Below are 14,092 nucleotides of genomic sequence, written 5' to 3'. Positions count from 1 at the left end.
TAGAGTGAGCTATAAAGAAAATAATCTTCCTTTGTTAGCTTTCCTCAACATTTCCCCTTAATTACTCTCTTATTTCTTAAAAACTCCAATAGAGCCAGACGTAATAGCTGTGACATTCCTTTTCTCAATTTCCACTATAATTAATACCAAACGCCACTCAGTTTATTGGAAATACTCTTTTAATTTACAACTAAACATCCAGGAAATATCCAGGAAATGAGCCAGACCCATAAAACCCTCAATTTGGTAATGGCTCCATGGCTATGACAGCATGTGAAAGCAGGTGACTGGTGTGAGCATGACAATGACAAAGGCAGCCCTGTGTGTGCTGCTGAAGGGTCGTCAAGGTGACTTGATAGCAAGGGCATCCTTTCCTCCACCACAGCTGATCTCCCCTGCACACACCCCAAAACCAAAGACCAGCATCACATAAGCTCACACAGCAGCAGGGCCAGCATTTAAACGCCACCAAACACACACAGAAAAAACCCATCACACCGCCTCTCAGGTGCAAAGAGTAGAGTGAACAGATGTGCATTTGCAATTAATCTCCTTCCCCCTCCTCTGGATTTTCTAGAAGCAGAAGTGCTGAGCCTCTATTTGGTCACTTTCAGTCCTCATTTATTCGCCTTTTCATTTCTTTCTTTTTTTACTCTTAGTGACTTCTAGCCTCACTCCGGCTGGATTACACTTTTAATTGGAGAATCTGTTGAACAATAGGCGGATCCAGAGCCCCGTTGTTACAGACACCTCTGTTCTCCCCGCTGGCTGAAAAGCGCCACGGCACCGCGTTAAGTTGTCAATAGCGAGTCCCCGTTAATCAAAATGAATAAACAGTCACTAACAGAGCTTCGGTTCTGGTTTCACCCCGCTGTTTCACACTGAGCTCGGAAGGATGAAGTAACGAGAGAGAGATAGAAAGGGGGTAGAAAAGGCATCAGCGCCTTCCAGTAAACCGCTCAGCGGGCTGACAGGAGCGTGTCATCTACCGGGGAAATGAAACACACACACCGGTCTAAAACACAGCAGAGAGCGCACCTCTCCGTACCTTACCGGGTCACACAGCGGAAGATTCGATAGATGCTCCGCAAATCCGCAAATTGCGTCAGCGTAATAAATCCCGGTGTTTGTGAGTGTGTGTGTGTGGGGGGGAGAAGCTGGGAACAATCCTCCGTGTGTCTCTTCTCAGGCGCTCTCAGCCAGCAGTCACCGATACACCGCCGCCGCCGCTGCTGCTGCTGATGCCTCCGGTAGGAAGAAACCTTGGAGCGCGTCACCGACAGATAGAGAGAGGCAGAGAGGCAGAGAGAGAGAGAGAGAGACGTGCACGACGGCAGGGTCTGGTGTCTGTCAGCGGCCGGTGGAGCCTGGGACAGCAGGGGGGGATAGAAGTGAGTCGGGGGGTAGTCGTCAAACTAGGTTATGACATGAAATAATAAGAAATAAAGAAAGCGCTTATTGGTTTGATATTTCATCTTCAGCAATTAACCGGGCATTGAGGTAGAAATTTGGAGCCACATTATTGAGAACCAACTGAATTTTTGTTGGCAGCAAAGCCTGAGCTCTTTATCCCAGAGTAAAAAGACAAGCTCCCATACCTGAGTCCTCTCTACAGGTCATTGTTGTTACTTCACCAGGATCCGGAGCTCTAAAGCAGAAACAGTGAGTTTGGTTTCTACTGCTGGTCAGACTTTAAACCAGGTGTTGTTCCAAAAAAGTGATTTCCTATGTGTGTGTGTGTGTTTTATGTGTAATGTCTTTGCTTATATTGGAGAATAGACTAAAGACGACAGGATTTATGAAGGGTTTGTTTCTGCTGCCCTCTTGGCCAGATCAGTTAAAGCAAAAGTGAGCCTTTTTAGCTGGATAGAAAAAGATAAAAGTCACTTTGTCAAAAGCTCCAGTTTCTGCCTTGTGATAGAAATTCAGTTAAATTCTTAGGTAGTTTAGCGCCAAATCACAACAGCTGTTCCATCGTGCTGGTTTATATTGCACAATAAAACAGAGAAAACCCCAAAAATCTGATGCATAAGCACACAGTGGGATTGAAAAACTCCCCTTTAGCAGTATGACATTTCTGCAGCAGAACCAGGCTCAGGGAGGGGCACCCATCTACTGTGACCGGCTGTGGGTGAGGGGAGTAAGACAACAAAGACACACTGTGGAAGAGAGCCAGAGATTAATGGGTTAACCCTATAATTAATGAGAGATATTTTTGATGTATGTTTCACAGATTATAGGCCAACAGGTCATTTTCAACAGCTTAAATCTGAACATCTGATCAGTTATTTGTTTCTTCAGTGACACGTCACACTGTAACAGGGTGTGCTTTACTACTTCTGCCTCGAAAAACCTCAGTGGAGCCAGCTTTAGGTTTAATACAGAGATCAATATTTTACCACTGAGCAGAATCTCACTCTGCAGTGTTCCTAAACCTGCTAACTCACTTCACTCAGGAGTCAAACTGACGCTTTGCTTTTTTCCTCCACCAGGCACACACTCTTATAAAACAATGAAAACAAGTACAGTAAAATTGGGCTTTTAACTGAGGTTCATTTATCCAACAAAACGCTTGAAGTCAATCAAAAATAATAAGGTTTAAACAACTAAAAGGGACTAAAATGTTCGGAACTCTGAATAATTAAGTTAGGAATACATTTCTTTTGATGCACATTTACACAGCTTTTAATGTGTTTACATATTATAAGCATCTACATTCCTAGTGCAGTGAAATGTCCACTTGTAAAACTCTTTTCTTACTTACACAGATCTATGCAGTAATAATGACACTAGTTTGTTGCGGCAGCCTCACTGTACTTCCATGGTTATACAAGACTTGTATATTGGATGTGCTTTGTGTTTGTATTAATGAGACAGTCATTGAGAGAGAGAAAAAAATGGAGGACATCATTAACCTGCAAAAATGTAACCTTTGTTACCCTCCTAATAATGACTCACAGTCCTGTCAGGTTTGGCACCCGTGGACATGGCCCGATGCTGTTTTTTTCTATTCTTTCTTGGCGGTGATGTTCTGAAGAATTTTTTATTCATAATTACATTTGTCTGTCATCAGTGATCCCTCAGTAGTCTCAAGGCTTTTGTTGTTGCTGAGCTCATCAGTGCATATTGCACCAGAGTGTTGACTGACCACAGTAACTAGAGTTTTTCTTTTTTCAAAGCTTAATGATGTCCTCCTTCCTTTGGGCTAGCATCCGTTTTGACTACCACGTTTAAGATTCCCGTAAACTGCAGCCAAATGCAAATGCAGCACTTGGAACACACTCCACACCTTTAATCTTCTTAAATTTGTCATGAAATCTTGAGAAAAAAAGCCACCTTTGTCCATGAACCAAATCGCTCTCCATTGTAATCGCATAGTGCATTATTTTGAGAAATTCACTGAACTTTATTCACAGCTTGATTTAATCATTTCCCACTAACTGTGGTGAGGCACAAAAAACATGCAGAAATACTTGACAGAAAATGTAAGTGCCCAGTCTCAGAAGTAAGGACCCTTTTACTGCTGTTACACTGGCATTTTTAGATTAAATATGGCAACCCATGCAGCAGCCAGCTGCAATAAGTGGTCAAAAAATGAAATTACTTCAAACGCTATGACTGTTTTAATAAGCATTAGTAAATGATTACCTAATCTATAATGAGTTAAGCCATCGCATACAATCTTTCCACTTAGTGAAAGCAGAAAATACATGCCTGTTCCTGACAAGCAGGATCAATACAGTACATTATCATTAAATTAAATATAGTTGCAGTCAGATAGACACATTAGGCAGATGAATGAGTCGTATGGCCTTCTTTATTTTTGTAACACTTTATGCCAATGCCAAAAAACCCCACACAGATATAGATGGAAATAGGCACCAATCCCAGTGGAGAAATATAAATATATGCGGATAATAAATTCTTCAGCAGCAGTAGAAGCAGGCTGTAACCTTGGCAGGAGAGTTGACAGGGAGCTTCAGTCCCAGTGGGCAGCCAGAGTGGGAAAATAGAAAGCTGCAGCAGAGACATCCACTGGGGACAAGCATCACATTTCATATACACGACGCAAGGAGGCCTGCAAGGCCTGAGATGGGGCTTAAAGCATGTAGCCTGGTAACACACAGTGAGGTAAAACACATCTGTATGTGTGAAGCTTCCTGTTTCTGGTTGGTAAGTTGCTGAGAAGTTTGAAATGTGTTATCAAACATGCAGGCTGACGGTGAGGAAGCAGGTGGTATCTGAGCTGGATATCTGGCGTCCCCTGGTGGTGGCTCAGGGCACATGCAATCGATCAATTTAAAGTGTACTACATGCAACTATGAACATGTTAGTCAGCTAAAACAAAGCGATAATGAAAATTGAACAAAATAAAGTCATATATATATATATATATATATATATATAGAGAGAGAGAGAGAGAGAGAGACAGGTATATAGTTTCAACACTTTTGCATTTGGCTACTGACAATAAAATAAATAACATATAATATGACAGAATATAGTATATCATAAAAAAGTCATATATAAATAAATAATAATGATAAAAAATTAAAATGATTAAAAAGAAAAAAGTGCAGAAATATACAAAGGAAAACAATTGAATGTTTTTATTAAATGTTGAAATGAATACTCCCAGCTATTTGGGTACTTCTGGCTGTTTTTTTTTTTTTATTATTACTTTTGTATCATAAAGTATAAAAGAGTTTACGAGCCACAGAAGCACATTTTACCCCATCACGCAGTAAAACCCTTCCTGCATGCCTTCGAGTTCCTTCACTGACCTCTCCCAGCAGCACCATCAGCACATTTTTTTTCTTTTTGTTTTTCTTTCTCTTTACTTTGTTGTGCTCTTGCACCCGATTTTAATTACATTGCTGACACTGTGGCTCACAAATAACCCATGGGAAAATCCAACATCCTCCTGCTCATCAGGTGAGTCAGATTTCCACATAGAAAGAGACAGAGCTGACATTCGCAGCCCTGCTGTTCCTCATTCCTCGCGTCTAGCAGCGGTCTGTGCTGTGAAAGCAAAGCAGCTGACAAACTGTCCTGTGTACTGTACAGATTTCAGGGGCAAATCCTGTACACTGTATTCACACTGACGCTTGCTTTTGTTTATATTAGACAGTATATGCGTATAATAAATGGGTTATAATATGTTGTAAAGCTGGTGTAAATAGGGAACAAAGAATGCATTAATGACTTTACTTAGAGCTTGAGACAGCTGTAATGATATAAAATATTTCTGACAAATACTGTGCTTTAATCAGTTCCTTAAAAAGCTGGTCTTAGTTTATTCCAACTTCATTGTAGTAAATAATAAACTAGTCACTACTTGGTTTTTTGATGCTTACAAATGCTAAATAGAGGAAGTTTGACGTTGACCACATGGACTGTACATACAGGGATCATATGCTCTGGCAATTACCATAATTTCCATCATGACAAAATATGATTAATAATGTGGTGCTACTACTTATGTTACGCCACTCATATCAATTAAGGTTACAAAATACCCTGATTTTAATTCCATTTGAACTTTAACCTTCTTTATCCCATTTATCTGCTTTCTTTTCAGCTTTTTTATTTATTTATTTATTTTTACATTATGCTAGTATCATTCAAACACTAAAATATAGTTAATCCTGTCACTCTGTAATTCTTTCATAAACAACAAATTACAATCAAGTTATAATTTACATTTATGCACGGTCAGTATGCATGGAGGGAGTCAGGAAAGAGATCCAACAGTGAGTGTCAACAGCTATCTGTAAAACATGGTGGAGGCTGTGTAATGGTTTGGGTTTGCATTTCAGCCAGTGGTGTTTGATGTCTTGTTACAATCAAAAATAGAGTTGCATTTTCATCCACCATGTAGTTCCATGTAGGCCTGTACACGTTTCAACAAACTGCTGCACCTATTTCCCATTTTCCTAGCAAAATATAAAGAAATGGGGGCTGACTCTAATACACAGTACTATATACTGTTTGAATGACAGCATGAAAATGACACATACTAAACTCCAATCAAGTATTTACCAGCTGAAAGAAAATAGGAACTCCATTTGGTGTATACTCTGATTTATTCACGGCATTAGATTAAACCTATTCATGCATTTATAACCTCAACATGATAACATTATGCAAAACCATTAAAAAGGTTAAAATGTTGCTTTAATAATATTAGAATAAGCCGTTCTATCTGATCTATATCAGTTTGACAACATGAGTGTCTACAGACATGCTGTAGCGGTTTAGCCTACACTGTGTGCTAATAGGTTAATACTTGCAGTATTTCTCGGGGACACGCTGGTGCAGTTTGTGGCCAGCATGCTGTGCTCCTAATGTTTTGCAGAAAAGTCTGTATTGTTCACACTTGGACTTCACTCGACCTTTACTGTATGCAGCAGTCAGCAGCTGCTGAGGAAAGAAGAATTTCCACCGAGCGTTAGGACTTTCCAGAGTGGGCGGAGCGACTGTGCAGTGCAGGAAGTACTGAGTCAGCTGTAGTTTCTGTAGTTTTTGAGGTATGTTGGTTGTCAAACACGTTCCTTGCGGTCCCGCATAAAGGGCAGGGAGTCTGCGTTTGTCTGCGAGTTTTCTCTGTGTGCTGAGCGGCAGATACTTCAGCTTCTCCGCGATGAGTCGAGCCGTGCTGGTGGATCTGCTTCACCGCTGCTGTGCATCATGCACGGGCGCTTCTCTGCTGGAGGACTCGGTTTCAGACTCGCAGGTCTTCGTGCTGTGCGGGAACACTTACCGGGAGAAAAACGGCTTCGTAGACACGTTCTTGAGCTCCTGCAAAAGTGTGCACATCCTGGACTCGAGCTCCACAGTGGAGAGTTTGTACCGTTTCAAGCAGACTTTGGACCAGCTGGACCTGAGCTCGATCACGGTCCTCACCACCGCACAGGGCAAAGAGGTGCTGGCTCATTACCAGAACCTCCTTTTTACGGCCCTATACGACTTCCAGTACAAGCAGAGACCGGTGGACGAGACTTGTCCTAGTTGCAGAGCCTCCACAGATTCGGTCTCACCTGGCGAAGAAGTGTGCGAAGAAGTGTCGACGTTTATGCAGCAGCTTCCTGCGCTGAAGGGAGAACTCACAGTTCTGAAGTCTGCGCTCATTCCAGGTCGGCTTAAGCAAAACATACTTATGAGTTTTATGGAGTTATTAAATTACTGTATAGTGAATGGAGTTTGGATTTCTCCTCCTACATCAAGGGTGTCAAACACAAGTCTCGAGGGCCAGAATCGGTCGTACAAAGACTCCAATTTGGGCCATTGAATTATTTTTAAAAATGTGAACGAGTGCATAGATTTTAAACTTTTAGGTGTATTTTTATATATTTTACAGCTTCTCCTGTTGATAAAGATCTCGCCCACTGGTAGTCATACAGTAGCAAAGTACGGTAATAAATAAACAATTAAGGTTCCTGTTAACATTAGTGCACGATATGTGAAATGAAAACAGTTTGACTTCCCCGTCCCACACTAACTATTTGGGAACAGCGTGTTTTCCATTTTCTGTAAATGGGTGTATATTTGAAAGGAAGATAGAATGAGTTTGTCTATCAAAACTTAATATGTCATACATATACTATATATTGATACTATATATTGCACAATAGTAAATTCCAGAGTCTTTAATATATGGAGGAAAAACAGTGATTCACTGCTACTTGACTGTTTAATTTTATAATAAAGTCTAATCATTTGATAACCACTTAAACTATAGTGATATATCCATTAGATAAAGAGGAAACTGAGAATGTACCAATACCCAACACCATATACCGTTGGACTCCTTTGTCCATGCAAATATGTCCTAGTGAACTGATAACAGGAGACATACAGTGGTGTGAAAAGGTTTTTCACACTGGGCCATGTAGGTTTAATTTTTTCCACCTTAATAATAAACACTTTCATTTAGAAATTGTTTACTTGTGTTATCTTTGTCTAGAATTTAAATTTATTTGATTATCTGAAACATTTAAGTGTGACAAACATACAAAAAATAGTTAATCAGGAAGGGGGGGAAACACTTTTTCACACAACTGTGCATGAGATCAGCTCATGTTATCATTTAATCCTGACATTTAATGAATTTTCTTATCATTTAGTGCACTGTGTTAAAATTTCTATTAAAGTATAATCTGTTGACAAGATGTTGGTAAATAAATACAAACTGAGCTAGAAGTAGCTTAGCATTCATTTAAATGCTATTAAATGTATTTATTTCAATGTGTTATTTTAGAAAAGCAGTTTACCTTTTTTCTCTCCCTCTTTGTCTCAGATTGTTTAGGTCATGGCTTCAGCACCCGTACAGGTGGTGTGTCCTACATCTCGACCTTATCCTCCTTGAATCTGTTCAGCAGCTGCAGGAGGAGGGACCCAGTGGCTGTGGTAATGGAGAACAGGCGCCGATTAGCCCTCCATGCTGGTTTCCATCCTCAGCCCATGCATTTAGTCAAGGTACTCAACACTATTAGAATTTTGCCCTTTAATGTATTATCTGTATTATGTAAAAAGGGTGTTGGAACATATTTGTAGTAATTAAAGCTAGAGTCTGACCAATTGGCAGCCTGCAATTATCAGCTGATATTAACTGTATGAAAAACGAAAAAGTAAAGAAGAGATTGGAGAAACAACCATGTTATGAATGTTGATGTTGCATGACTTGTCCACCAGAGGGCATCCTGCAACGTCCACATTCCAAACACAACAAACAACCAGCTGATCCAAGCTGGCAGACAGAGCGCAAATGAGCAATAAATAGCTCCGTGTAACAGACATAGAGAAACCTGTTTAGATTCTATGTGTCTGAAAGAAAAAAAATATTATATTGGAATATCGGATTTTTAAATCACCAAATATCAGACTTAAAATATCGGCTCAGCCGCACCTTAAAGTGCGAGTAGCATGTATAAAAATATATCATCTTGCATATATTAAGATGCAAGTTTTACATATTTAATTCTGGATGCACATCTGTTTGATATAATCTTTTGTTTTTAATATTCACCAACGTATTTCACATGTTAACAAACTAAAGCAAACGAGCATTCACAGTCAAAGAAAATGAATATGCAACAGTAACAAATAATTAACAGATTACACTCATTTTTTATTTTTAGTTGTTTTTGTTTTTTTGTTTTCCAACTTCGGGACAGTTTTGTTCTGACCTCAGTGCTGAGGGTCAGTGATGTGAGATCAGTGTTTTGTTAAAGGACTGTCGGCTTGTTTTCTGAAGGTGAACCACGCTAACGATGTCTGGGTCTTGGGGAAAGCTGAGCCCGAGAGTTACGATGCAATGGTGACCAATCAGACTGGGCTCGTCTTAGCAGCTCCAGGGGCCGACTGCATGCCGCTCCTCTTTGCTGATCCCGTCGCAAAAGTTATCGGAGTCGCACATGCAGGTCAGCCCTCACTGCTTCTCAAAGTTTTGACCACTGACTGCTAATTTAGGGAACCATCATCTCATTGGGGGCCAATCAAGAAAAAAAATGCACATCAGAACTATTAGTTAGTGTTTTTAATATGTCTATGTGTGTGAAAGAGAAACTTGAGTAGAGGAACTTAAGAAGACTTTGCAGAAAGCACACACTTCAACATTCTTTGGAATCAAAGTAAATTCTTTCAGTGTTAATTATTCTATAGACTCTTTATATAATTTGTTTTAGCCTTTGGTGCCCCCTAGAGGATTTATTTATTCAAGATAAAACCAAACCGTTGAAGAGAGCGTGCAAAAGAGGCTGCAGTGGTACAACTTTACAATATGAACTCTGACGATGAAATGGCTACATTTACAGGTTGGAGAGGAACCATAATGGGGGTTGCCATGGCCACTGTGAATGCCATGGTGACAGAATTTGCTTGCCAAGTTAGCAACATTGTGGTGGCTGTGGGACCATCAGTGGGACCCTGCTGCTATACCATGGAAAGAGACCAGGCGTTGGACTTCATGAGCATCCATCCAGACTGTGTTCCTGATCCAGAATCAGCCAGACCACACGTCGACATCCGTCTCGCCAACAGGTACGGCTCACGAAACGAGAACAATAGATTAAATAGAGCTGACAAAAGTACAGAATCTCTGTGAACAAGGAAAAGAAAATAGCTCTATATTCTGTTGCCTACATTGTAGAGGGAGTCTTGGTCTGTAATGAAGAGAATGAATAGGGAAGAGGTTAAAGTGGGATTCAGCAGGTGGGGATCCCTAAAACCAATTGCAAGGTCGTAGTGTGGAGAAATGAATCACAACTCAAAATAATTTCTCTTAAGAGCTTCAGTAGATTTTCTTAAATTTCCAGTTTATCACCACTGAGCAATCTTTACCTTTAAATCTAAGCTCTCTCCTTCCTCTCCTGTCCTGTATTTCTTATCTTTCTCCATCTGTGAGTGAAGTTAGCCCTCTTTCTTTTCACTCTCTGTAAAATACAGCAGCCGGACCTTTAACACACACTGTGTGACAAACTGCACACAAACACACTGTGTGTGTTTCGCTGATAGAAACGCTGCATTTGAAATTACCTGCCACTTTTTAAAAAAATTACTCGAGTAAAGAACAGATAACTGGAAATTCTACTTAAGTACAGTAATGAAGTATTTCTACGTTATTACTTCCCACCTCTAAGATTAACCAATGAGGGAAAACTGATTGTTGCAGAGCAAGAAACAAATTTAGGATTTATTGTGGATGTTGATCGGCATTCACATAAAATTTATATTTTCTTACTAAGGTCATAAAAGCATTCTGAAGATGCCCTTTTCATTTGAGTCTGGCTCAAATTTAACCTGAATTTCAGAAAATGTTCACGATACAAATTCAAAGTGTATTTAAACAGACTAAACAGACTAGTGGATGCACTGACTACCCAGATTCTATTTTTAAGAGATGTTCCAAGATGTACTAGTCTCGTTCTTTGAATATGTAAAAGGTAACTGTGGCAGCCACTCAATGATGACTCAGACTTGAACTTAAATACATCTCAGAGGAAATCATAGCTGAGTGAATTCTCCAAGTTCACTTTCATTCTGTCACTAGTGTTAGAGTGTGTTATATTTATTATGGAGTTAATCAATAAGATCAAGTAAGAGCTTCAGTTTAAGATTAAGGGTCTTCTTGCATTTACCCATTCTGGGTTGTCTGGAGAGGAGATAAGAGGAGAGAAAGGAGGTCCTTGTTTAAATTTTCAGCCATTACTATTTGAGTATGTGTTGGAAATAGTAGCTTTAAGCTTTAAGCTTTAAGGTCTTTAATATTGAATTCATATACAGTGGGGCAAAAAAGTATTTAGTCAGCCACCGATTGTGCAAGTTCCCCCACCTAAAATGATGACAGAGGTCAGTAATTTGCACCAGAGGTACACTTCAACTGTGAGAGACAGAATGTGAAAAAAAAAATCCATGAATCCACATGGTAGGATTTGTAAAGAATTTATTCGTAAATCAGGGTGGAAAATAAGTATTTGGTCAATAACAAAAATACAACTCAATACTTTGTAACATAACCTTTGTTGGCAATAACAGAGGTCAAACGTTTACTATAGGTCTTTACCAGGTTTGCACACACAGTAGCTGGTATTTTGGCCCATTCCTCCATGCAGATCTTCTCGAGAGCAGTGATGTTTTGGGGCTGTCGCCGAGCAACACGGACTTTCAACTCCCGCCACAGATTTTCTATGGGGTTGAGGTCTGGAGACTGGCTAGGCCACTCCAGGACTTTCAAATGCTTCTTACGGAGCCACTCCTTTGTTGCCCGGGCGGTGTGTTTTGGATCATTGTCATGTTGGAAGACCCAGCCTCGTTTCATCTTCAAAGTTCTCACTGATGGAAGGAGGTTTTGGCTCAAAATCTCACGATACATGGCCCCATTCATTCTGTCCTTAACACGGATCAGTCGTCCTGTCCCCTTGGCAGAAAAACAGCCCCATAGCATGATGTTTCCACCCCCATGCTTCACAGTAGGTATGGTGTTCTTGGGATGCAACTCAGTATTCTTCTTCCTCCAAACACGACGAGTTGAGTTTATACCAAAAAGTTCTACTTTGGTTTCATCTGACCACATGACATTCTCCCAATCCTCTGCTGTATCATCCATGTGCTCTCTGGCAAACTTCAGACGGGCCTGGACATGCACTGGCTTCAGCAGCGGAACACGTCTGGCACTGCGGGATTTGATTCCCTGCCGTTGTAGTGTGTTACTGATGGTGACCTTTGTTACTTTGGTCCCAGCTCTCTGCAGGTCATTCACCAGGTCCCCCCGTGTGGTTCTGGGATCTTTGCTCACCGTTCTCATGATCATTTTGACCCCACGGGATGAGATCTTGCGTGGAGCCCCAGATGGAGGGAGATTATCAGTGGTCTTGTATGTCTTCCATTTTCTGATGATTGCTCCCACAGTTGATTTTTTCACACCAAGCTGCTTGCCTATTGTAGATTCACTCTTCCCAGTCTGGTGCAGGTCTACAATACTTTTCCTGGTGTCCTTCAGAAGCTCTTTGGTCTTGGCCATGGCGGAGTTTGGAGTCTGACTGTTTGAGGCTGTGGACAGGTGTCTTTTATACAGATGATGAGTTCAAACAGGTGCCATTCATACAGGTAACGAGTGGGGGACAGAAAAGCTTCATACAGAAGACGTTACAGGTCTGTGAGAGCCAGAGATTTTCCTTGTTTGAGGTGATCAAATACTTATTTTCCACCCTGATTTACGAATAAATTCTTTACAAATCCTACCATGTGGATTCATGGATTTTTTTTTCACATTCTGTCTCTCACAGTTGAAGTGTACCTCTGGTGCAAATTACTGACCTCTGTCATCATTTTAAGTGAGGGAACTTGCACAATCGGTGGCTGACTAAATACTTTTTTGCCCCACTGTATGGGATTTGTTTTTTGCTCAGCTGTGAACCAAACAATATGTCTAATTTCCCATCCCAGAGTTCTCCTCCAGAAAGGTGGCGTCCTGCCCGAGCACATCCATGACAACACGATGACGCACTGGTCCTGCGTGACGCCCTGCACCTCATGTCACCCTGAAAACTACTTCTCCCATGTCAGAGATGGGCTTAACTTTGGCACACAGGTGGGCTTCCTGTGGATCAAACAAACGAATGAATGAATGAGTGTTTAGCACACTTACCTCATATTGTTGTCAGCTAAAGCTCCACAAAGTCAATGTGCTTTTTTGGTAAAATTACATGGTATAAAAAATGTTAAAAGCAGCAGACAGAAAATAGCTAAAAACCAATTGTTTGCTAATTTACTGTTTGATATTTACAGCTTTAAGGATAATTTTGCATGTCCCACAGATTCTAATCTTCAAATAAACTAGAGGATTAAAGTTACAATGTGCAAAATCTCAATACTAGATGTCAGTACATAGCAGACTGCATTCAACTGAGTTCTGTTTTCGTACCGCTCTCAATTCAAATGCACAATTCTAGCTAAGGTGGCTTCCATTCATCTGTAGTGAGTGCAGGCTGTCAGTCCACTGTTCACCTCAGCAGTAGCAATATGTATTGACATCTATGGACTCTAGAGGGAAACTGCAAAACTTTGTGGCTGAGTCCAATATGAGTCAGTGAAGCTCATTTCTGTCTGACAATGATACTGCAGTGTTGTTGAGGATATCGAACTTTTTGTCATTAAACACTGCCCTTTAGTAACACTTTCTTTGAAGTGGAGCTAACTTTGTTGGATTCAGAGTCTTAGCGATTAAACTCTCATACGATGTGAGAATGTAATCAAATTGTTTATCGGAGGGAAAATGTGATTTTTAGGACACTTGAGTCTAACATTAGCTAATATAGCATTAGCTTATTGCTGTTGTGTTTTAGCCAGCTCATTGTTAGCTGTCTGGAGGCCGTAGAGTCGCATGTCTAATCTGCCATCAATAAGTAATTATAATGATATCAGGAAGAAATGAACATGTTTATGCACATTTTCGTGTGTTAGAGCTCTGACTTCAGCTCAGTAGGTTCAGCTGAGGAGAAAGAGGATGACACTTGATCCAGGTATCACCTTCCCTCGCATTTTCGCTTCTTTAATGAAAACAACCACTTCTCAGATGATAAAACATGGGTAT

General features: G+C 40.5%; 2 protein-coding genes across 3 annotated transcripts in view; one reads left to right on the top strand and one right to left on the bottom strand.

The window, feature by feature from the left end:
• Positions 1-1,300, bottom strand: part of enox1 (ecto-NOX disulfide-thiol exchanger 1) — a 142,375-nt gene extending 141,075 nt beyond the window's left edge. Inside the window, exon 1 of one of the 2 annotated variants that reach the window (XM_080290808.1) lies at positions 1,054-1,300. The gene's annotated coding sequence lies outside the window, so the exon portion shown is untranslated. The remainder of the gene's footprint in view (positions 1-1,053) is intronic. The other variant, XM_026145384.2, reaches the window with a different exon arrangement.
• A 5,167-nt stretch (positions 1,301-6,467) lies between these two features.
• lacc1 (laccase (multicopper oxidoreductase) domain containing 1) lies at positions 6,468-13,352 on the top strand. The gene is made up of 5 exons (XM_026145894.2): positions 6,468-7,136; positions 8,300-8,478; positions 9,257-9,422; positions 9,816-10,041; positions 12,946-13,352. The coding sequence occupies exons 1-5, from the start codon at positions 6,644-6,646 to the stop codon at positions 13,124-13,126; spliced, it is 1,245 nt and encodes a 414-aa protein (XP_026001679.2). The 5' UTR covers positions 6,468-6,643; the 3' UTR covers positions 13,127-13,352.
• The last annotated feature ends 740 nt before the right edge of the window (positions 13,353-14,092 follow it).

Source organism: Astatotilapia calliptera, chromosome 16, assembly GCF_964374335.1.
Source record: "Astatotilapia calliptera chromosome 16, fAstCal68.1, whole genome shotgun sequence".
In the NCBI taxonomy this organism is placed as follows: Eukaryota; Metazoa; Chordata; class Actinopteri; order Cichliformes; family Cichlidae; genus Astatotilapia; species Astatotilapia calliptera.
Note: the sequence above shows the minus strand (reverse complement) of the source record. Positions and strands in the feature narration are given on the sequence as shown.

Bases quoted from the DNA above. Each gene is read 5' to 3' on its own strand.
- lacc1 (XM_026145894.2), top strand. From the start codon at position 6,644: ATGAGTCGAGCCGTGCTGGTGGATCTGCTTCACCGCTGCTGTGCATCA. The intron at 8,479-9,256 runs GTACTCAACACT...TGTTTTCTGAAG, and splicing joins AGCCCATGCATTTAGTCAAG to GTGAACCACGCTAACGATGT. The intron at 9,423-9,815 runs GTCAGCCCTCAC...CTACATTTACAG, and splicing joins TATCGGAGTCGCACATGCAG to GTTGGAGAGGAACCATAATG.